Below are 24,116 nucleotides of genomic sequence, written 5' to 3' on the forward strand. Positions count from 1 at the left end.
CCAGAAGACACAAATGGCAAGGAGGAGATGGCAGCAACTCTTACACATTTCTCCCTACTTCCAGTTTTGCTGCTTTCATCACCTGCAGAAAGTGTCTCATCACTTTAATCTTTGAAGTGCTTCCTGATATATTTATGTTTTTTCCTCCTTTCAGCTCTGCACCTTGCTTTACATCCAACCATCTCAGAAGCTGAGGGAAAAAAAAAGAAAGCAAGGCAAAAAGCTGAGACTTAGGGCAGAAATTTTTCAAGTTGCCAGAAGAGAGATGTTATTTTATGATTCACTGCTTATTTGTACTGTTGAGAGCTGCCTTTAGGGAGTTAATGGAAAGCAGACGCATTTCACACTGCCAGTTGTAGTCTTATTCTGTTTGGTGTAGTGGTGGGAACATGGTTACTGTAACCCCTTTCAGGCTAAAAGGTGACTTTTCAAGCTGCAGTCCCTGAAGAAAGGATTATAGGAAGCATTTCAGAGGCATGATGCCTTTGAGGAATAAGAAGTTTTCCCACACTGCTCCTCATGCATAAGGACAAATAACTTTTGCTACTGCTGCCAATGTTAGGTGCTGGGAAGTGAGCTGCCCTTGCTGTATAGGCTCCTGAGGTGTGACAGAGCCAGAGAGGTTTGGAGGAGGGAGAAGGCAGAAGAAAGAAAGGTCTTTCTCTTCCTTGCCCTCTACTTTCTCCATATTCTTTCCTCAAAATCATAGAATCATAGAATGGTTTGGTTAGAAAGGGACCTTGCAGATCATGTAGTTCCAACTCTCCTGCCATGAGCAGGGACACCTTCCACTAGACCAGGTTGCTCAAAGCCACATCCAACCTGGCCTTCCAGGGATAGAGCATCCACAACTGCTCGGGGTAGCCAGTTACAGTGCTCACCCTCATAGTTCACCCTCATAGTGAAGAATTTCTTCCTAATATCTAATCAAAACCTACCCTTGTCCAGTTTAAAGCCATTACCTCTTGTCCTATCACTACATGCCCTTGTAAGAAGTTCCTCTCCAGCTTTCTTGCAGGCCCCCTTCAGGTACTGAAAGGTGCTATAACGTCTTCCCAGAGCCTTCTCTTCTGCAGGCTGAACAACCGCAACTCTTTCAGCCTGTCTTCATAGGAGAGGTGCTCCAGACCTCTGAGCATCTTTGTGGCCCTTCTCTGGACACACTCCAGTGACTCCATGTCCTTCCGGGACCCCAGAGCTGAACACAGTACTCCAGGTGGGGTCTTATGAGAGCAGAGTAGAGGGGGAGAACCACTGTCCTCGACTTTCTGACCACAACACTTTGGATGCAGCCCAGGATACCGGTGGCTCTCTGGGCTGCAGGTGCACACTGCCGGGTCATATTGAGCTTCTCATCCACCAACAACCTGGAGTCCTTCAGCCCAGGGCTGCTCTCAGTCCATGCTCCACCCAGCCTGTAGTTGTGCTTGGGGTTGCGGCACCTTGCACTTGGCCATATTGAACATCACGAGGTTTTACACAGGCCCATCTCTTGAGCCTGTCCAGGTCCCTCTGGATGGCACTCCTTCCCTCCAGTGCATTGGCTGCCCCACGCGGCTTGATGTCATCGGCAAACTTGCCGAGGGCGCACTCAATCCCACCGTCCATGTCACCAATAAAGATGTTGCACCGCGCCGGTCCCAAACTGCTCCCTGCAGAATGCCACTCATCACTGCTCATCAAGCCATTGATCGCAACTCTTTGAGTGCAACCATGCAGCCAATTACTTATCCATATCCACTGATTTGTCCCACTGTCAAATTCCTGTCTCTCCAGTTTAGAGACAAGGATGTTGTGCAGGACAGTGTCAAATGCTTTGCACAAGTCCAGGTAAATGATGTCGGTAGCTCTTCCCTCAGACACCAACACTGTAACCCCATCGTAGAAGGCCACCAAATTTGTCAGGTGCCATTTACCCTTAGTGAAGTCATGTTGACTGTCACTGGTCACCTCCTTATTTTCCACATATCTTCTCATGGTTTTCGGGGGGATTTGTTCCATGATCTTGATAGCATTGAGGTGAGACTGGCCTGTAGTTCCTCAAGTCTTCGTTTTTTTTTTCCTTTTTAAAAATGAGACTTATGTTTTCTAGTTTTCTGTCTGTGGGAACCTCACAGGACTTCCACAGATTCTTAAATAGGATGGATAATGGCTTAGCCACTTCCTCTGCCAGCTCTCTCAAAATTCACAGATGCATCTCATCAGGTCCCACAGCCTTGTTCACCTTCAGGTTCCTTAGATGTTCTCAGTTCTAATTTCCTGCAGCAGGCAGTACTTCATTCTCCCCATCGTTGCCTTTGCGTTCTGTGGGAGGAATGCTGCATGATTATCCTCTGGCTCACAGTGGGCAAACGCTGACCTGCACTGCAGGGTTTGATGCTGCAGGGCCCTTTCCAACACACTGATGCAGAAGTGAAGTGCAAGAGGGAGCCTGTCTTTGGTAATGTGGTTTCTAAAGGAGCCTCCATAACACATAGAAGCTTCTGTCTTTAGACATTTTCTGCAGTATTATGGGACATACTTCTAAAGTGGGATGTATTTGTGTTTTTGAAAGGTCAAATAAAGTTTCCACTCAGCTTCAACACACAAATGCACAGTTAGCAAATGCATACAGTATATCTGCATATGCATTTGGGCACTTTTTTAAAAGATGTAATCTTTCTACAGTTTTGTTGTATTTTTTTTTTTACTAAAATTACTATCTCTGAGCAGACATCTAGACTTTATTAGATTTGTTTTCTCTTTCTGTTTTGCAGTTCTTGTTATGACAGCAGTTGCTTTCACTTCTACAATAACTCAAAATACATCTGAGATCACATGTGAGTTTATCAGCCGGAAAGCTGAGGGTTCAGGAGCACCGGAGACATCAGTATCTCCTAAGGTAATATAGCAGAAAACAATTTGCTTGTAAAATGTTCCTGTCCATTCCAGAAATACCTTCCCAGAAGCTTACAACTCACTAAACCTGAAGATGTGAGGATGTCACAGTCAAAATAACCAAGGTTAAGCCAAATATGACTACAGAAGGTTAGAGGGATATGTATATCACAATTCATACTTTGAAACTGTAAATAGTTAAGTACCAGTTTTCTCTAAAACTGACTTTTTAATTGACACCTTGATGCTGTCATATTCCTGGATGTTGCTGGCAATGTGTCAATGTAAAAATATATTTGAAAATATGTGGCCTTAAGAGGGGATTTCCAAGGCCATGGTGTGAATGGGTGTCCTGCCATGCTGTGTGTGTGCCATGGCTGCTGGGACTGATAGGGAAGTTGTACTGCCCTCTATTCCCACCACCAAAGCCCATAAATCCCTTGACTTAGACACCAAAGCTGGACAATAAATCAAATATAACTTTATTTTCTTCTCTTTTGACTCAAAATGGCAGAAATCGAAGAAGAGATGATGTGCAATTAATTTATAAATCAGCTGAGACCTGTGATTAAAATATTTCCTGAGGATTCTTGTTTCATGAAAGTCTTATGAAATCTTTTTCATTTCTGAACAAATAAATCAGATAACAAATTAAGGTGTATCAGCCAAAGCTGTGCTGTCCTTGTATCTGACAAGGCAGAATTTGGCCGTTTTTTCTAGATACTTTTCATGTCAATCAAAAGGAAAAAGGAGCAAGGAATGAGAAGAACCAACCAGCCAAGCAAAACTGCAGGGCAGAGAATGCAATGAACTCCATCCTTTCATAAACTTACACTAGATAAATTTCACCCACCAAAATAATAGAGACATTGTGGGCTCCTCTTCAGATGGAGCTATTTACTTGGCACCTTTTGCTGCAGCTGATCTTAGAGACTCATTAGTCCACTGGTGGCTTTCAGAATGACTGCAGAGTGTTCTCTTTCTATTTGCAATTCTCCTTTAGCCATATGCAATGGTGAGGAAATGAAAACCATGAACGCATCCAGCCCCAGTGTTTCTTACCTACTAAAATGCCCAAGGAGTTGAGGAGCAGTCTAGCCAGATGATGCAGTGACAAGTAGTAGGATGCTAACATAAACCCAACATTTCGACCCTACCTTTACATTAAGGTTGCAAACACACAGGTTTTGTTGTAGTTCTATGTCTTCCTACAGTTCTAAATAAAAAGAAACAAAATTGAGTGTAAAGAATAACATATATCACTAAGGGAAGTTATCGAGTTTCTGGCTAAAATTGTTTTGTGATCTCTGTCTAGAGAACAGAATTAACTAATTCAACAGCAAACCTGTAAAGTTTCCTCATGCAGTAGAACTCAACATATTTATGAATAAGTTTGACAGTAGAAATGGAAAAAAAACCCCAAACCAAACAAAATGAAGGTGTTATTTTACTGTAATTTTTATTTGTATTTTGGCAAATAAAGCTAATTGCTGGTAAATACCTAACAATCTGTCCTTCTGCATTGCAGATTTCTAACATTTTGGAAGATCTTGGGTGTTATTTGAATTCTCAAGGAACAGAGAACATCTATAAAACAATTAAAAATGTGGAAGTCAATCTATTTCAAGATATTGAATTAAGAATAATAATGAGAATTTCGAATATCACTTCATGCTTTTGGTTCTTTAAAGAGAGAAAAGCTTGTACACTTTTTTTGGACTCAGAGAATCGGTAAGTCAAGGGATGTACTGGATCAAAGAGCCTTTAAAAGGTCATTTCCTTTAGGATTCAAATGGAAAGTATTCTGTGTGATCAATTTCACATTATGTATTATCTTTTTCAATCTCCTAACCTTTCTTAATTGTTGTAACCCAGCTGCACATTGCTGATTTTCATTTAGATATATGTACACACATGAATCTTAGAACATTCCAAAATAAGCTTGTTCTTTTAATTTGTATAGCATCATGTGTGGGGGTCTCCAGGGGCTTTCTGACATTGATCTATTTGAGCTTTGTGGTGCTTATGTGGGAAAATTGCAATTTTATAGTCAAAGAAACTGAGGCATGAAGAATTATATGACTTTTAGGATCACAGAGAAAATCAGGAACAACAGCAACAGCATTCTTATTCTCACAGCCAAACCTGGGCTGGAACCTGAGACTGAATTATTGCCTCCTTGTGCAAAACTTCTAGTTAAAGCATTTTGATGTGGAACTCCCGAACTGTTCTAAGCTCAGGAAACCCCTCCTTCCCAATGCTCAGCATTAAGCACGTGGTACTTGTGTCTGTAAGTTCCTATGTGCACTTGTGTAGGAAGACACATGCTGAAAGCACTTCAGGCTGAAGGGCACTATATAAATAACGAATACTAATGGGTTTTGCAGAGCTAAAGAGCTAACATTTCATTGTGTGTGCTGCATATTACCTTCTTTATGTTAACATGACAAATACCACTTTACTTTCTGTTTTATAGATATATTACATCTTTGACTTTTTCACAAATAAAAGAAGGACAAGCTGGAAAATACACCCTCTTGGTGACAAGTGAAAACAGCAATTACACAGTAGTTGTGCCTGTTCTCATCCGAAGTGAGTATATCTACATGAAAGGGGTCATACCATCAATAGGTTCAAGGGCAGAGACTCAAGTTCAGCCAAAGCAATGAAGCTTCCATGAGCATTTCAAACATCTTCCTAGATTAGCATAGGACTTGGAGGCTGAAGTCGGCACCACAAACTCTGTGAGAGTCATCTTTCTTCAGCCAATAAACCATGCAAATGAACAAATAAGGATGTAAATGCATGGTAGCTCTCTTCTGTGTGAGAGATTCCCCTCTGTGACAAAAAGGACAAAACGAGAGTGGCTTTTGTGTGCTTTCAAAGCTTTTGGGCTACGTTTGTTTGCTTTCATTTTAACCTGTTTATTCTGGTGTTGCTGGCTGGGCTGTAATCTGGACCAGATCAGGACGTACCTTTCATATTCTGGTCTCTGGTGCTCCCAAGTCACAGTTTGAGTCACTGCCACTTTTCCACCTGTGCCTGCTGCTGGGTCTTTCACTTCTCTCACAGCTTTTCCTTCTACAATTCTGTGTTCAGCAAGAGGTACGCTGAGGGAAGGTGAAAGAAAGTGTCCCTCTTCTCATTGTCAGCCTTTACTTGTAATTTACTGTGTTTCAGAGTAAAACCCATCAGTTCTGCAACTGCTCACACAAGAGTGCCCAAGAAGCTGAGATTTTAACTGTTGTTAAATGTTCATGACAGAGCACCTGTGAGGTGTGACTTTTTGAAAGGCTGAGAGTGGATTTGATTGAATTCTGTCGAGGCTCACACAAGAGACATCTCTGATGCAAAGGCAACTGCTGCAACAAAGTGCAAACTTCTTTTTCTAAGTTGGGGTGTCCAAAAACATATCGAAGCACAAAAAGACCCATGTTGACACGATTTTCTGAAAGAAAATAAAGACTATATTATTTTGTCTGAAAAGAACCAAATTTAAAGATAAAATTTAAAAATGCAAAAGAAATTTCAAAAACATAAATCCAAACAGCTAAAAGACCCTTCTAGATACAGGTTTAACAAGCATCACTACTTGCCTTGTTTTTAGTAAACTGTAACAAATCAACATTTTTTATTCCATCTTTTAAAATATTTCTTCTGTTTAATTTTTTTCTTTCTCAAGTGTCAGAAAGTCACCTCCAATCTCTCCTTGTTTTATTTGAAAGCTTATCGTATGTCTCAATTATAATTTTACAGCTTTATTGAGGGGACAAGGTATTAAATCTTTCATTAAGGATTGCCATCTCTACTATATCAATTAGGCTTTAGAGGTAGAATACGTTATTACATGCACAAGCAAGAATAGTTTGAAACACTGTCGATAAAGGTCTTTTCCATATCAATTGCTTGGATTGCATTCTCTTTGCTCCTGTGAATCTAATATCATAATTACATCTCATAAAATCCTTCAGGCTAGATGTGAATCCTTCAACTGGGATGTGAATCTCTGTAGGTGAACTAAACCTTCTAGGCCCAGCTTATAAGAGCTAAATGAGCAAAGAAATTAAAAAGTCATAAGTATTAGTTTCACCTTAGCATGACACTTTGCAGGCAATGGAAGTATGACTGAAGAAGATGTCACTCTTTTGGATGGAAGCTGTAATTTCATTGAAAGATGGCCTAAAGCCAAACTCAGTGTTTTGCATTTTGAGTCAAGTCTTCAGCGGTTTTAACACATTAAATTTTTTGTGCGTAGTCCAAATCTGTGCCTGATAGGTTCAAGGTACTGGGAATTCTCTAGGAATCATTTCCCTCTGGGTTACAGATGCAGGGTAGAAAAGTCTGCTTTCAGAAGTCATTATCACCCATTGTGTTTCTATCCTGTATCTGATCTGACTGAGGAGTATGCAACAATCCCACTTTGTGTACAGACTTTGTAGTCTCATCAGATACTCCACCAAAGGAAGGGTTTAGGATGTGATTTCAAAAGGTATTTGTGCTCCTGCCCATTGAAATAAATAGCAACCATAGCAAATTAACACCTTTCACTATCAGTTTCAGGATTATCCCCTGATGTATAGGGATGATGCAGGCCTTTGGTACAGGGAACCCATGAATTTAGCAATCAAGGCTCATGAGACCAGCCCACAATACTGCTAGGGCCAAATAATTTTCTGGTCCCTCGGTGTTGAAACCTCCTGAAAAAATTACAGCTCTGTAACTTCACTTACTATGAAATGAGCAAAACACTGTCTCATAATCATTTCATCATTCTTAAACATTTGCATGATTTTTAACAGAAAAACCAAGCAAGCCCCATTTCAGGAAAAGGGAAAATTCGGATTCTATCGAGTGCATATCTGAGAGCTACCCCCAGCCCTCAGTGGAATGGATATTCTGCAAAACACCTGAAAAGAGGTATGGTGTATGTTTATATGTGTGTCGTATCTCTAAACTGAAAGTTTCCCATCTTCTAAAGAAGAAGGGACAGGATGAGAGGAAATAACCTCAAGATGTGCCAGGGGAGGTTTAAATTACATATTAGGAGAAATTTCTTCTCTGAAAGGTTGGTCAGGCATTGGAACAGGCTGCCCAGGGAAGTAGTTGAGTCACCATCCCTGCAAGTGTTCAATAAAAGTGTAATGTGGCACTTGCAGACTCGTTTTAATGGTGAATACAGCAGCATTAGGTTGATGGTTGGACTCAATAATCTTAGAAGTCTTTTCCAACCTTAATAATTCTATGATTCTACACTGCTTAGTGCACCTAGTGAACTGGGGAGGTAACTGAAAAAGAGCTTTTGGTTCAGAACTTTTTGAACTGGACTCTGCTGTTTGGCACACCCACATGATGGTTGAAAACCTATGTCTACAACATGTTTTTCTTAGAAATTTTGACTGTTGTGCTCTTTTGGAAACTGTCAACTCTTGGCTTTAAGAGTGTTATTCCAGATTCTAGTATTCTGGTGTCACAGGAGCAAATCAAAGATATTTAATTTCCCTCTAGTTTTTCACATTTATTTGAAATTTTAATCATACAACTATAGAATACTTTGTGTTGGAAGAGACCTTTATAGGTCATCTAGTCCAAGCGCACTGCAATAAGCAGGGACATCTTCAATAAGTACAGGTTACTCAGAGCCCTAACCAAAATGACCTTGAATGTTTCCAGGGATGGGGTATTTACCACCTCTATGGGCAGCCTGTACCAATGGTTCACCATCCTCATCAGGAAAAAAAATATTCCTTATGTCTAGTCTACCCTCTTTTAATTTAATACTGTTATCCCTTGTTCTATCATAACTGGCTCTGCTAAAAAGTTTGTCCTCATCTTGCTTATAAGCCTTCTTGAATTACTGGAAGGGAACTATCTCTTCTTGAGGCTGAACAACCCCAATTCTCTCAACCTGTCTTAACAGGAGAAGTGTTCCAGCCCTCTTATCATCTTTGTGGCCTCCTCTGAACTCTCTCCAATATGTCCATATCCTTCATATGTTGAGGACCCCAGAAATGGACATAATGCTCTAGGGGGGGTTCATGAGAGCAGAGTAGAGGGACAGAATTTTCTCCCTCCGCATGCTGGCCATGGTGCTTTTGATGCAGCTTGGAATACAACTGGCTTTCTGGGCTGCAAGCACACATTGCCAGCTCATGTCCAGCTTTTCATCCCAGTACTCCCAAATCCTTCTCTGCAGGGCTATTCTGGATCCATTCATCCCACAGCCTGTATTGATACTAGGGATTGCCCTGACCCAGATGCAGCACCTTGCACTTGGCTTTGTTGAACCTCATGAGTTTCCCATGGGCCAATTTCTCGAGCTCGTCCAGGTCCCTCTGGATGTCATCGCATCCCTCAGGTATACCAAGTGTACTGCACAGCTTGATGTCATATGCAGACTTGCTAAGGATACACCCGATCCTGCTATCTATGTCATTGATGAAGATATTAGTACTGGTCCCAATACAGAGCTCTGAAAGACACTGCTTTTCACTGATGTCCAACTGGACACCAAGATATTGACCATTAATCTCTGGTTGATGTGACCATCCAACCAAATCCCCATTCACCAAACAGTCCACCCATCAAATCTGTATTTTCCAATTTAGAGAGAAAGATATTGCGGGGGACCGTGTCAGAGGCTTTACAGAAATCCAGGTAGATGACACCTGTTACCATTCCCTTTTCCACTGCTACTGTCACTCCATCACAGTAGGCCAATAGGTTGGTCAGGTAGGACTTGCCCCTGGTGAAGCCATGCTAACTGTTTCAAATCACCTCCCTGTCCTCCATACAACTTAGCCTAGCTTCTAGGAGGATCTGTTCCATGATCTTCCCAGGTGCTGAGGTGAGGCTGATGGGCTGGTAGTTCCCACAGTCTTCCTTTCTACCCTTTCTTACGTTTCCCTTTTCCCAGTCACTGTGGGCTTCACTCGGAGCATGAGAGCTGGGAGGATATTACAAGAGATCATAATTTTGTGAGCTAAATAATTTTTCCCATTCTATTAATATATAAGGTTTATTCTATTAACAGTGGGAATAATGCCTTTCTCTGCAGTGTGGTCATTTGGGATCTGGGTCTCATAAAGGCTGCTGGATTTGCAGTAGCTCCCACCACCAGGAATTCAGAGATATGGTGTGAAAGCTTAGTCTCTATGATTTAACTCTTGTCTGGATTTTAATTACATCATTACCTGTCTATGAGCCAGTTTGAGCATATTCAGGTCGTTTTAGCCCACATTTCTTCCTAGACTGTGAAATTTTTATTTTCTTATCTTCATCTTTCCTGGTTCCTTTTCATTCAACTATGTAAAATCCAGTTTTCCCACTATTGTTTGCATATTCTCATGGCTTGGAGATTTATCAGATTTAGTTGCTTGAGGTTAACCAAATGAGTCAATGAATAATTGTGCTTGTAATTGCAGTTGCCCTGATAAAATGCATGAAGAAACTGGAGAAATAGATGGCATACAGATGGTGCAACATGAATTATTTCGAACTTACATATGGTGCTGTGCAGTTAATGCCCTGGGCAGAGAATGCACCAACCTCTTTACGATAGGTAACTTCCCTCTAAGGTTTTCTTGCATGCGAGCTCGTTCCTGACACTGAAATTAGTTGCACTATTCATCTGAGTATGCTTTATGGGCTAAGCTACTTATTTGTAATCACTGGAACAAATCTAACAGTGAATATGTTTTTCTGTAACAGCTTTAAAACCTAATTCCAATAGCTCTCTGTGGTCTCTGTAGAAAATGTCTTACTTTTCTGTATTTGCTATGCATGTATTGACTTTTTGTTCGTGCTTTTAGGACTGTGTTGCATGGAAAAGCTCTTTAAGGTGTTCTCAAAGGTATACACATAGAAATAATTTTTAATTTATATATATATGCAGGTTTGTTTCTCTGTTGTTTTCTTAATAAACCTGACCTGAGCTAAGCTGTGTGCTTGCACCCGTGTCCTATAGATATCTTGTAAATTATGACAAAATTTGGTTTGAGACATCTAAATCCATCAAATTTACTAATTTCATGATTATTGTAATTATCATTGCAATGAATAAATAATGAATATCTATACAGCATTAGCAGGAAAAATGTTGATCTAACCAAGCATTTTTTCAGGCGAAGTGATAGTTGTTTCAGTGGCTGTTTTGATTTTGTAGATTTGAATGAAAGGCAAGCAGCACCTTTACCTGAACTGCTACTTAAGGTCGGGGAACCATTGCTGATAAGATGCAGAGCTGTTCACCATAATTATAAATTCAGAATAAAATTATCTTCTGAAAACAGAGAAGTTCAGGTAAGAAGATAGGGCATGTTTTAAAATTGGTAGTATTGGGCACTATCAACTGATTAAATTGGAATCTCTGTTGAAAACTAGGATCGCCTATTTGGAGGATTAGAATACCCAGCAGACCACTCAGCAATTCGGGTCCAGTATATATTTGCTTCAGAAGCAGGAAGAAGTGATAGTGGACGTTATACCTGTTCTTCTACTGCTCATCCGAATCAAACTGCTGTGGTTACAGTTTTAGGTAATTCCAATCCCTGGTATGAATTTTTTTCCTCAGCTGGATGTTTTGCTTTATTTTCCATGTGGCAGTTCTTTGCTTGCAGGTATGCAGTACATGTTTATAGTTCCTTTGCTAAGGAAAAAGTCTGTTTGCACTTACTGGCAGTCCAGGAGAGCCAAGAGATTAATTTGAACTGAGTCATTCTGGTACCTGAATACAATCAACCTTTTCTTTGTATTGCTTTTCAAATAATTCCCATTAATAATAATTCCCAGTGCTTTTAGAAGTGAAACTAAATGGCACTGGTTAGAGATCTAGTCCATGTGAGTGTTTCAATGGGATCTCTAGAAACACAGACCAGGATTCATCTCATGTTGCTGTAGGTGATGCTCAGCCAGTGTGCTGCAAAGCCAGTGGCTTTTTGTGAGGACACAAAGCTATAGGGTCCCTGGGGGATATGCCTTGGGCTTTCTGGGCAGCGGGGACTTCTATAGTTGTAGAGCCCTTCTCTGTGTCACCAAGTGGAGCTGCAGAGCAGATACAAAGAGCTAGAGCTAAAGCACTGCTGGAGCTGGCCAAGAATACAAGAAGTATGAGACCTGCCCTGTTTGTTCGGCTATTGATGGTTTGTATGTTAGTTTGGTCAGTCTGGTATGACCACTGACTGACTTCAACCAATGTGAAGTATCCTGCTGTGACTTCAGCATGGATTTTTAGAAGCTGTAGCCATGGACTCAGTCTCCTTCTCACCATTGCACCTCCCTACTCACATATGGCATTTCCACTCCACCTTTGCTGCGCTTTTGAGGGTGGGGATGTAAGACAGATGTTCTTGTGGCCTCTGCTCTGCTGTTTTGTATGGACCTTTCAGGTGATTGTTGCTCTTATACAGAAAAAAAAGTAGACATGAAATCTACTTGTGTGGTCCTGATCTGGGTCCAACAGGACAGAATCAAACAATTGGAAGGTTCTTGCTGGTAGGTTTTCCTACTCAAAACCCAGAAAAAATGAGAAATGACCATTTCATCTTATGGCAAGGGAGTGACTCACAAGAAACCATTTGTGTTCGCCAATTTTTTAATGGGAAAGTAAATCTGAGAAAGAATTTTAGCTCCAAAACACGTGTAACTAGTAGATGAAAATAAATTTAAACTTTTATGTTAATGGAGAATGTAAGCCCCAACAGATTGTCTAGTGATGAATGAATGCTGACGGAGATGGCAAGCTGCCATGCAAAAGTGCTGCTGCAGCTGTGATGGATCCGAAGGAAAACCTGAAAATAGAAAGACAAATACTCCAATGTTATCCTTCGTTCTGAGTGTCTCCTGTTCTCCAGGCACTAAAGAGAACCATCTTCCTGGTGCCAAGCTACATAAGGCCTGAAAATTTTAAAAAGGAAACTTCATTCTACTTAAGCAATATGTTGATTTAAAAGCCAGTGGTGTTGAAGTTAGTTGAGAACAGCCTCAACTGCAAAACTTGTTTCTCAGATGGAAATAATATACAAATAGACACAAATCTGGAAAAAAAAGCATAAAAAGGAAAGCTGTAGGTAGAATCATTCTGCTGGAGTAGGCACTGGGAGTAGTTTAGTGACTAATGTGCCTGGAGTTGGAGTTGCCTCTGATGACAAGGCTCTCTGAAGCACTCACCATGTGTTTGACCTTAGATGTAGTTGCTCTCAGAGCTTACAATACCTAGGCAAGGAATGGTAGGAAGTGAGAACAGTTACCCCAGTCTCTTCAGAAATTACTTTCCCAGTGCGATATCCTCTTTTCAGATTCTGCTAACCACTGAGCAGGAAGTTCTCCCATCATTTACAGTAATGAAATATGATACCTGGGCTTTTTTTCTACATACATCTTAGTGAACAGGAATGTAGAAGTGAGAGGATACTGTAGAGGTAGGGCAAGATCCTCCTCTTTATCAGTAGTGTACACAGGTCAGAAATAGTGGCTTCCTGGATATATAAGCTATCAGGCGTGAATATGTGTGACGGTCACAGGGAATATTTGAGTCACTGTCCCTGGAAGGCTATATTTCTGAGAAGGGTATTTTTTCACTGCAAGACACGAACCTACAATGATCATCTGTACCCTTCTTAATAGCCCTTATGCCAACAAAAATTCTGAGGGCTCACTGTCTTTCCTGAAGAAAAAATCTATTTGTTTACTTACAAGGTGGATAAAAGTAGGTAATGTTGTCATACCTAGCACTAACAGCTGTGCTTCTCTCTCCAAGGTTCTGCAGGGACATCCTGTACTTCTGATCCACCCCAGCCTTTAGCATAATGTGTTAATGGCAACCACAGCTGGTGTGAATTCGTACTAGCATGCCAGGTTCCATTTCAGCAGTTATATAGATACAGATACAGGAGTGATCTAGATACAGATTTCACTCAGTTGCCCATGTCTGGGTCCTACCTTTAAAACATTACTGTGCATGGGTCAACACTGGGAATCATTGTGATGCACCTTAACCAAGAGAAAAGTGATTTGATTGGCACATACTGCATTGCCTGGGGAGCCTGGCTAGCATAGGTACACGCATGGGTGCTCTTCTAGTCTCTAATAATGCCTTGCAGCCAGACTGCTCTGGTTTGCTCTTTGCTAACTGATACTTCATCAACTTATCCCGTTTTGTGTGGCTGGTCAGGTAGGCAGGGTGGTTAGACCACTTTAAAGCATGACACAGATCATACCAATGACTGCAGCTGCAAGGCTCTTTGTTTCTGCAGTTCTTATGCTCAGTTTCCACCAGTGTTGAATAAAGAATTTTTAGCACTACACAATCTTGCTTCAGGAATATGTAAGCTATTTTGCAATATTTGTTTTGCAAAATTTGTTTAGAGCAATGAATAAACAAATACGATAAACACAGAAACTTGTTCAGTCTCAACTTTCATCTCACTTCTGTGTCATTACTAAATGTAAGTAGTCAGAAATACACTTAAACTTGCCAAAAATTATAAATTGAGCAATAATGTGCTATTTTGTTTCTCCTTCAATAAAGAAACTACTTTTTTTTTTTTCTGCTATTTTCCAGAGAAATAGCATACACTGCTCCAAGGTCCTTGTATGCACTCTGGAGAAAGCCATTACTCTTCGCTGGTTGTGTTGTTAACACTATACTCAGAGATTATATTCTGCCTGGACGGATGAGGACAAAAGATGAAGGTCCAATTTATAAAAGCAGTAAGCCTTTAATATCAAAAAGTAGGAGAACAGCCATGAAAGGAATTGCTTCTTGTTTTAAAATATTGGCACTTTTTTGGTTTATATGGGAGTTTTCAGGTAGTATTTTTCAAACCAGTAAGCTAAGACAGAGATAAAGCATGCCAGGCAGATATAACCAGAAGAAAAACACTCAAAAGTAAAACCCAGTCTAGCAATATTTTTACAGTGGAGTTTTTCACCATGTGACTGATTAACACCACCACACGTTTCCCGGAGGTTGTAAAGTCTACTTCCTTGGAGATATCCAAACTCAACTGGGCATGGCTCTGAGCAATCTCATCTAGTTGGACCAACTGTGAGCAGGAACTGGACTAGGTATCTCTTCCAATGTATATAGTTCTGTGACATTTACAGAGCTGATATTTACACTGATATCTTCAGGATAACCTCCCCCCACACATCTGTTCTTCAGTCTCTTTGGATAGGATTCATTTCAAGTCATGAGACATTTGGCCCCAGCAATGAATTTGGTTCCTTCAACAGTCAGTGTCAAGAAACAGATATTTCCAGAAGCAGTTCAGTACATCTTCGTTGTCTTCTATTTTACGACAGGGTACATCTGGATATGCCTGTTTCATTCCACTGAGTTTATCAGAGGTCCAAACAAGTAGCTTAGATGGATCACAGAACTTCAGACACCTCCATTAGGTAAAACAAATCCCACACTAGTAGGGCAACTGCCAGCAGCACATGGTTCATGGACATCTTCAAAACACTTTTCCATGTTGCTCTCATCTTGCATGAAATATGTCTAATTTAGATGGAGAAATAAAGGAGCAGCTACAAGACTAATTTAAAAAATCTTCAGCTCATTTTAGGGAAGGAGAACTACTGTCAGCATCTGATTATGCCAGTGGTGCCCCCTGGTTTTTCTTCCTTGTAGGAGAAAAGCCAGGAGTTGCAGCTGTTAACACCTGGAATACACATCTAACCCAAACGAAATAAATAATGACATTGTTGACCCTGTGATTCTGTAGAGCGTATTGAGGAGAAATGTTGAAGCATTTTTAAGTGCTCTGGTCTGACCAAATACACAACTTCACCAGGCTCAAATCATTTGACTGCAACTGAACACAGTGACAACATTTCAATACTATTTTGAAACATTATCTTATTTTAACAGGATACCTTTTGTGATGTAACATGATGATAGTGATTTTTTTATCTTGTGATAACCAAAATGAAAATCATACAGAGGTCAAAATTTCTTCATTAAGCAGCCCAGCCTAATATCTCTTTTTTCTTTTCCTTCAGAAAAGGGATTTATAAATGTAACTGACTCTAAAGAAGATTTTGAAATTGATGAGGAAGAGTTTTGCTTTGAAGTTAACTTTACAGCTTATCCACCAGTTAGATGCATGTGGTTATTTTCCAAAAAAACATTTCCATGTCAACAAAGTTACAATGTGGATGGACACAGGTACTTGAGTCTTTTGTAATAATTTAATATGATAATGTTTCCTCTTTTTATCTTATTTGGACTGTTTACTGTCCATGTTTTGTACTCTGTGTTTTTAAAATGTGGGTGGGTCACATGATGAAACCATGTTAACAAAAGGCACTCAAACACAATTTTGACTTTCAGCAACAGTTCACATATATAACTTGTAGAATCAATTTATTCTCTATTTATAATAAACCCTTTGGTAAGTTATGCATCTAGTAACCTTTTAGTTTATATGCATTTTGCCATTCCCTTTCTCTCTAACGTAATTTCTTAGTTTCAGATCTGCTGCAGTTTTTGTACTGAATCACAAGTTCTGCATGTTCCCCTTTTGTCATCCTGTTCTTGATGATGTTCCCAGTGTCTTTCAAACAGCCCAGATCAAGTCCAGGGACCTGTAGTTTCCAAGCCTCTGTTAGATCTGTTTGACTGTGCCTGTGCCACAGAAACATACCGTTCTGCTCATTACCCAGGTCATGTATTCTTCTGCTGCTGCAGCAAAACATGTTTTGAATAAACCTGTTAGTTATCTACCTTTTCTGTTATTTCCTACAATGAACTTCTGGCATGTATCCTGTTTAAGGTTAATGTTTTCTCCATTCCCTAGGCTTTCTAATTTCTTGATAACATTATCTAATTTCCTTCAGAGTTTCTTTCAGAGTAGTCCCATGGCTTTGAAAGTAACAGCTCTTATTCACCTCAGTGAGAGTAAAGCCAGACTGCTCTTTTCAAGTTTTGACTTTAAAACTGAGCAGGACCTGGGCAGAAACTAATGTGGCTGCACTGATTTCTTCTCATATTCTTAAAACCTGTCTTATCATCTCCATAAAGCTGTGTCATAGCCTGGATTACACTTTTTATGATTTCTTTCTGTAGTATTTTGGTACCTTCAATTTTATCCACTAGGTTGTCAAGGCATCTTTGTAACAGATTGGCCTTTTCATCTGCATCAGATGGTGTTTTGGAGTCAGACCTCAGTGAGGTTCAGAGACAGCTCAGTTCAGATTAGCAAATTGTCATCTCCTGGCAATGGCCACAGGAACTCTGTCCCTGCTGATAAAGTGGGGGCTGTCAGCAAACTTTGATAGCATTGCGTGGGTGTTGGTGACTAATCTGCAATGCCTGACATGGGCTCAGCAGATCTGCGCTTTGTGTCAAGATTGATTTTGGAAATGAAGTCTCAAGGGACAACCGTGAGCATTTGCTCATCCTTGTCGAATAGGTACCTCCCTCCAGCTGATAACACCGAGTTGATTTGCTTTGCAGCTGATATGGACCTCTTCTCACCGCTTGTACAAGCAGCAGTCAGTTTTGCTTGGATGATTGAGAACTGGTGTAAATTCAGTGCAGATAAGATAAAGGTGCTGTGGACTGCGCCAACAATAATAATGTCAAGAACTCTTGAAATAGTTTAGGCAACCCTTGTTAATTGGAAAGGTGCAACTGCTGGTGCTTTGGGATTTATGAGTCACTTCAGATAGCCTCTGCAGCACAGAAGCAGCAGTTGCCGAGTGCAGATCCCCACCTGCCGGATGGGGAAAAGTCCAGCCTGTGTCCCTGGAGCTGTGTGTCCTTGGCTGGCTCAGCCACAGTCATGGCCATAGCCACGATCACAGCCACCAAGTATTGCTGGGGTGTGGCCTGGCTCTTGCTTCAAACAGACAACTCAGCCATCCGTCTGACTGTGCTATTGGATAAAGAGATTTTTTTAATGTTAATTTTCGGGTAGTTATATTTTGCATTGTTTTATCATTCTATTTATTTTATGGGAAAAAATATGATTGAGGAAAAAGTACTTGAATTTGGTAATTATTTCATCTGACAAGTACATTCTTCTGTACAAACATCCCCCACAACTATACATACACAACTATAATTTTGGTTGAATACAAGCACTGGATAGGCACATCTCACCTGAGGAAAGAAGCAGCAAGGGGTGAGGATGTCAGGAGATTCTGCCTGCAAGCTGTAGCACTGCAGATTTCCATATGATTTTAATGCAGAAAGTTTCCCGAAACTACAAGAGAAAGGTCATCACATATCTAAACCTATTGCAAGTCTCACTTTGTATATTTTAGTTGATTTCTGTGTAATCCTGTCTCCCAACACTTCTACTTTGTTCCTTTCATATCCTTTTTCATTTCCTGTTTTTCCCTTTTTTTATTTCTGCCATTTTCGTATTAAGTTTTTCCTCCTGATTATAGGTCATATTAAATTGTATTAATTAACTCTGTTCTTTTCTTTAGCTTTTCATTTCAAATCCCAGAGATCCATCTCTCCTATCACTACCCTTATGTGTTTTCAGACATTTCTCTTGAATTTCCATTTTCTATTTGCTTTTGTTGTCTCTGTATTTCAGCACACTGTTGATTTTCACTTCCCTCCTAAGAGCAAATGAGTTTTCATAAACACTATGACCTCTGTTAGAATTTATAATATTTAGCTCACATGCCCTGATATTTTCATGTATCAAAGATATTGTTTTAGAATTTTTTCCCATTATTTCATTAGGACATAATCCTTCAGCCCTGGGATTTCAAAAGCAATTCATTATTTTTGGTTTGGAGTTTGGTGTTTTTTCCTGTCTTCAGTGTCCATCTTGAGTCAGCTTAAAAGGGTTCTAATTTTAAAATGTCTATGAGTTCAAGGACAATTTTAAGGCCATTTCAGATGAAGATATTCAAAAGTCAATAACTACAAGAAGGTGTTGCCTTAGTGAGAAGGCAAAACTGCCAGTGGCTCCAACATAAGTTTTCCTGGTCTAGAATTTCAAGGCAATACTTAGTTCCTTTGTATGTATCTTCCTTAATGAGAAATACCCAGATCTTAGATCTCTAGATTTCTATCTCATTACTGCTTTCTCTTACCTTGCAGATTGCAGGCTGTCTTTTTTTCCTTCTTTGCTTCAAACTCACTGATGTACCTGCTTGTCTTTACCACTTAAAGGTAGTTGAGGACATTCTACATGGTTATCCTTGAGCTGTCAGCAAAACCATCTATCCCCAAATGTCAGCAACTAAACCTAAGAAAGATTTTCTTAGGTTGCGTTTCTAATGTTGATGAACTGCATTATCTGCCATTCAAATTTGACAATTGTCCTCACAACAATAACCTAGTCAAAAGCACAGAAATAGGATACCATCTCTGCAAGTTGGTATATTCCCTCCTCCCTGTCTCATCCCACGTCTCATAAACCAGTGACAACAGGACAGTCATGCATGAATCTTTGAGTTGCTGCAGTTCTCAGTTGTTAGCTTCTGCCCAGTGACTTGTTAGAGCCCTCTCTCATCATTTCCATTGTCACAAGCTGTCTCCTGCATGGTGCGGGTCTTGGTTTTCTGCCATCCACTGGGTCAAAGGCCATAGGGATTAGCAGAAGTCTGGTCTTCCTCCTGCAGAACTATCTTGATGGTCGGTGTTTCGTCTCATTGACAATAAATTTATGATGGTGACCTCATTCCAGAGTTTCCATGAGATCTTTCCATTTGGAGAGGTTTATCTCTTTACAATCCTCCCTGACATTGTTGTTTCTTAATACTATTTGTCATATCAGCTAGAAAGTCCCATCAAAGTTCTTTGGAGAGTAGAGAGTTTGATCCTTTGCTGGTCTTAGCATCTGTGCCAGGATGTGTTACGTGCCTTGTCTTCCAATGGTTCGGTAACAAAATAACAGCTTGACAGCCTATGTGCACTCCAGGCCCTGTGAGAAAAAATGCAGAATGAAATCAATACTGCAGAAAAAAAATATACTCCCACAAAGACTGTTAGATTCTGGGATTTATATTCTCTAGTCAAAAATAATTTCCCCTGTGTTCTTCATTAGAGGGTGCTGAATTTTTTCCAACATATGTATGGGTCTTGACTACATTTAAAATCTTTTTCAAGTCAATTTTTTGTCCTTTTCCTTCTTTGTTTTTCTTTGCTCCGCAGCGTGTCATCAAAGTTCTGCAACCATCAGCGCCAGTCTGGGATATACATATTTTATGCTGAAAATGATGATATGGTTGTGACAAAAAAATTCACTCTCTATGTGAGAAGTAAGTGAGAAAACTATCCCCGTGAAGATTTGGCAAAGTCTGAGACCTTGTCACTGGTATAAATGAAACTATTGCTGTTTTTCCTTGGTATTTGCCATTTCATTTACATAGATTTATTGTTAAAAATGGAGGATCACAAGGCAAAAATATGATTCTCTTCACACTGCACTCCACTACTGAAATCCAGGTACGGGGGCAGAGAAAGACACTGGATTGCTTGTGGGTTGTATTTCTTGTCTTGGTCGGGGATGGAGAACAGAGAAAGGAGGAGAAAGTTACTAATTTTTTCTTTCCTTTAGTCTATCATAAAGAGAATATGAGAAATTAGTAGATACTCAGAAAATTAATGCTTCTTAAGAAAATTACGAGCTTAGGAGCTCAATAAAATACAGTGACTGTATTCTAATTCTACAGAGCTGTAACACATATGACTGCTGCAGAAATGACATGAGCCACATGAGAAACTCATGATTTACACATGCACAATCTTGACCAATGCTGTCAGTTATCTCAGTTCTGCCACATGACTGGAGCATGTCTCCCTTATTCCAGGTCAGGGAGCATTATTTATGATATGTTATGTGTGCAGGGATATATCCTGTGCACATTTTGTACGAGCTGGACCCCCAGAACTGGAGTGTCAGGGCAGTCCTAGGGCCAATCGCTTGTTCAGCGTCAGAAAAGCAGAAGTTAAGGCTTCTAATTTTGGCTCTGCCATTGTTTTGGTTTCACTGTGCCCATACAGAGTAGTGGCTGCTCCCCTTGCCTTGCCCGCACTGCCATCCACAGAACTGAGGGAGGAGTAAGACTGCGGGCTGCACCCAACTCTCACAGGACATGTGTGTGGGCTATTTTGAAAACACAAAAGCAGACCTTGGTCTCAGCAGATACAGTACACAAAAATGTACAGGGTATTGTCACTTGAAATCTGATAGAATTGTCACTGTGTATTGTCACTGACAGAAATTGTCTTACAGAATCATAGAACTGATGAGGTTGGAAGAGACCTTTAAAATCACAGAGTCCAACAAGCCCAGCACTGCCAAGTACACCACTAAACCATGTCCTCAAGTCTTGTGCTATCTTGTTGTAGGAAAGCCTGAAATAACGATGCAGCAGTTGTTCACGCAGATCTCATGCACTGCTGAAAGTTATCCTGCCTCATCCTGGGTTTGGAGGAACTGTCTTGAACTGAACTCATCCAGGTAATAATTTTCTCACTTTTTTATTCTTTGCAAAGACTATCTGAGCTATCTTTGGTTACATGAAGACTGACCTGTAAAAACCCAAGTTTAAGATGCACCCTCAACTCTTTGGTGTCCCACTTCAGAGGAACCAGATGACCAAAACTAGGGAAAGTTTTCCATTTTTTTGTTGACATGAAAGGAATTCTACAAAGATGTATCTCAGGCTCTTTGCACCAAAACAAGCCCCACTGGGTTTATATCAACAGTTAGGTAGCTACAAAGTTCAATCTAAGTTTTTCTCTTAGCCTATCAAAATTAAAGTGATTCAGGGAATGCATTGGTTAATACAGGCTTGATTAATTGGTTAAGCTTTGGTTAAAACAGCTGTTATGGTGACCTGTTACCAAAGCCAGTGAAGTCAGGGAGAGTGCTTCCAGTAAAGTTAGTGAGAGTGTTTCCATTTCCTCTATTTATTTAGGGCAATGAGTCAGGCACTAAAATTTCAAGAGATGCTGAAAGAACTTTGAACTCTTTTATGAACTCTGCAGTTTTTATTTTAGATTTGCAAAAAACTAATAATCCTATGGTGCAGAAGAGTACTTGGTCAAATTATCCTTTATAAGGTTGTGGATAAAGCTCTAAGTATTTTAGCTAGAAATTAAAAAAAATATCTGAACAATTTTCTTATCTATACCTCTGAAAACGTTTCCTAACATCAATCTGTTCATGCAGAAATGGAAGAGGAAAGAAAACGTCCGGCTAGTGAGTTTAAAATACTCCTTAAATCATCTTTCTGGAAAGAAAATGCTGTGACATTTCTTTTCTTGGAAACTTCCACATGTAGAAGCTAGTGTTATGTCTAGAGCTGAATAAATTTTATTCATTTATTTATCTCCTCTTTTATTTATATGAACAGTAAATTAGGTACTAAGCTGATGAATGATAGAAAAGCTAAAAGTCAAAATTATCTCTGTGTGAGCTTCCTTTCCCTCGAGTATAATGTTCCCTCTCTCTACATATCAGGTCTTAAATAAGTCATTAATACATGGTGGATACTCTTCATCTTGAGTAAAAGAAACTTCGTGGTTGAAAACATATACCTTCAGGGAAAGGACTTTAGAACTTTTACTGTGGGTTCATTTTGCATTTATAGTTTTAGTAGCAGCCCGTTTGGAGCTGCTCAGTGTTTTGAGTGTTTGAGGCAAGTATGAAACCAGTGGGAATAGATGCAGTATAGGAGGGTTGTGTCAGTTATGAAATTGGTGGAGGTCCTGGAAGGCAGCGGGTGCAAGGCAGTGGCAGAGAGTGGGAGTGAACCCAGCGTAGGAGGTAGAAAACCCAATGCGCTCCCTGCTGACCCTGCCATGTCCATCCCCAAAAATGAGACTGGTAACCAATCTGAAGTCTCACTCTATCACTGACAAAAATCAAGCCCCCTCCCTTCTCATCTTCCAAGACAGACATAAGACATGTTTTGAAACTTTCCACCTTCTCCCCTGGAAAACGTCAAATCAAATACCAAAACTGACCCTCTTACTTTTTCAGCTGTACAGAAGAAATCGCAGAGGGGATTCACAACTTCTTGCCAAAGAGGAGATCCCTGGGGTCATGGACTTCAAGCAGTACTTTGGATCTAAAGGAGACAGCAACAACCTTCTCTGTGGAGTGCTGTGCAAACAATTCTGCTGGTTCAGCCTGTAAAAAGAGTTTCATTAACCAGCCAGGTACCATAGGCCAGTGTTTTAGCACAGGGTTTCTCAATTAAAACTGGCATGGTAGAACTTGTGGTACTTTTTATCTGGCTAAATGGCTGACCATGCAATGGCATTACAGGTGAAACACAACCTCTATGTGTATACAGCATCAGAAATGGTGGGTGAATGGGAGACAATTCTTTTTTCTCCAGTCCCAAAGCAGGGGCCTCCCTCATTAAAATAAGCAGAAACTTCACACAAATAGGAAGTGTGGGATGGAACCATGGCAATGTTGGGGTCTCATTTTTTATTTCATATTAGTAATCCCTACATGAAATCTGGATGCATCAGCTTCGGAAAGAGCTGAGGTCGCTTGATAACTGGTGGCAGATGCTAGCTCTTGTTCCTTTCCTGGAAGTCATCGTGTTTCTGCTAGAAATGCCTGTGGGAGCTCTTGTCACCCCATGGAGGTCATTGCATACACAAGTAAGATCATGACTGAGCCAACAGAACCACTTAAGGGTCTACCCTGTCTGGGAAGAAGGAGTACTGGGCAAGAGACCTTCTTAAACTGATAATAGACAGGTGGCAAAAGGTTAAGCCCTAGTTTGGAAACTGCTGTGCAGTCTCTCTTCTTGCCGAGACAATGAGATATTTCCTTGTTGAGCCAGAAAGTCAATATGATTTTTTTGCACTTTATACTTGTAACACCATATATATCCAATAGAGCAAAAATTTCAGTTACAAGGAATGTGCTGTGGCACCTAGGAAGTGTTTTGAAACACCCATATATTTGCAGTACAGGGATTTCCTTTGTCATGGATGAACAGCCTGTTTGGTGCTTTTGACTACAGCTGGCCAAAGCTGTGACCACTGTCAGAGTTCGAGCATTCATGTTGAAATTAAAATAGAAAGTAATCTTTATACTTACGCTCTTAGAGACAACCAGAATATGAGGGTAGGTCTTATGTAACACTCACCTACCCACAGGCCCCTTACAGTAATATCTTGGCTTGTTAAGAGAGTTCCTGGCTGAGCAGCAGCAATGCTCCAAGCAGGCTGTGTACAGTCCACCCACTGATAACTGGAACTTTGGTACCTAACATACGTTGATGGGGGAAGGCACAGG

At 40.3% G+C, this 24,116-nt stretch overlaps 1 protein-coding gene across 1 annotated transcript in view; it reads left to right on the plus strand.

Moving 5' to 3' along the window:
* Positions 1-24,116, plus strand: part of FLT3 (fms related receptor tyrosine kinase 3) — a 45,776-nt gene that overhangs the window by 10,930 nt on the left and 10,730 nt on the right. Inside the window, exons 2-12 of the mRNA XM_032679218.1 lie at positions 2,757-2,881; positions 4,406-4,608; positions 5,354-5,469; positions 7,677-7,794; positions 10,299-10,435; positions 11,039-11,175; positions 11,257-11,410; positions 15,880-16,045; positions 20,000-20,106; positions 21,200-21,311; positions 22,839-23,017. Of these exons, the coding sequence (XP_032535109.1) occupies positions 2,757-2,881; positions 4,406-4,608; positions 5,354-5,469; positions 7,677-7,794; positions 10,299-10,435; positions 11,039-11,175; positions 11,257-11,410; positions 15,880-16,045; positions 20,000-20,106; positions 21,200-21,311; positions 22,839-23,017 (1,554 nt within the window). The remainder of the gene's footprint in view (positions 1-2,756; positions 2,882-4,405; positions 4,609-5,353; positions 5,470-7,676; positions 7,795-10,298; positions 10,436-11,038; positions 11,176-11,256; positions 11,411-15,879; positions 16,046-19,999; positions 20,107-21,199; positions 21,312-22,838; positions 23,018-24,116) is intronic.

Source organism: Chiroxiphia lanceolata, chromosome 2 (assembly GCF_009829145.1).
Source record: "Chiroxiphia lanceolata isolate bChiLan1 chromosome 2, bChiLan1.pri, whole genome shotgun sequence".
Taxonomy (NCBI): Eukaryota; Metazoa; Chordata; class Aves; order Passeriformes; family Pipridae; genus Chiroxiphia; species Chiroxiphia lanceolata.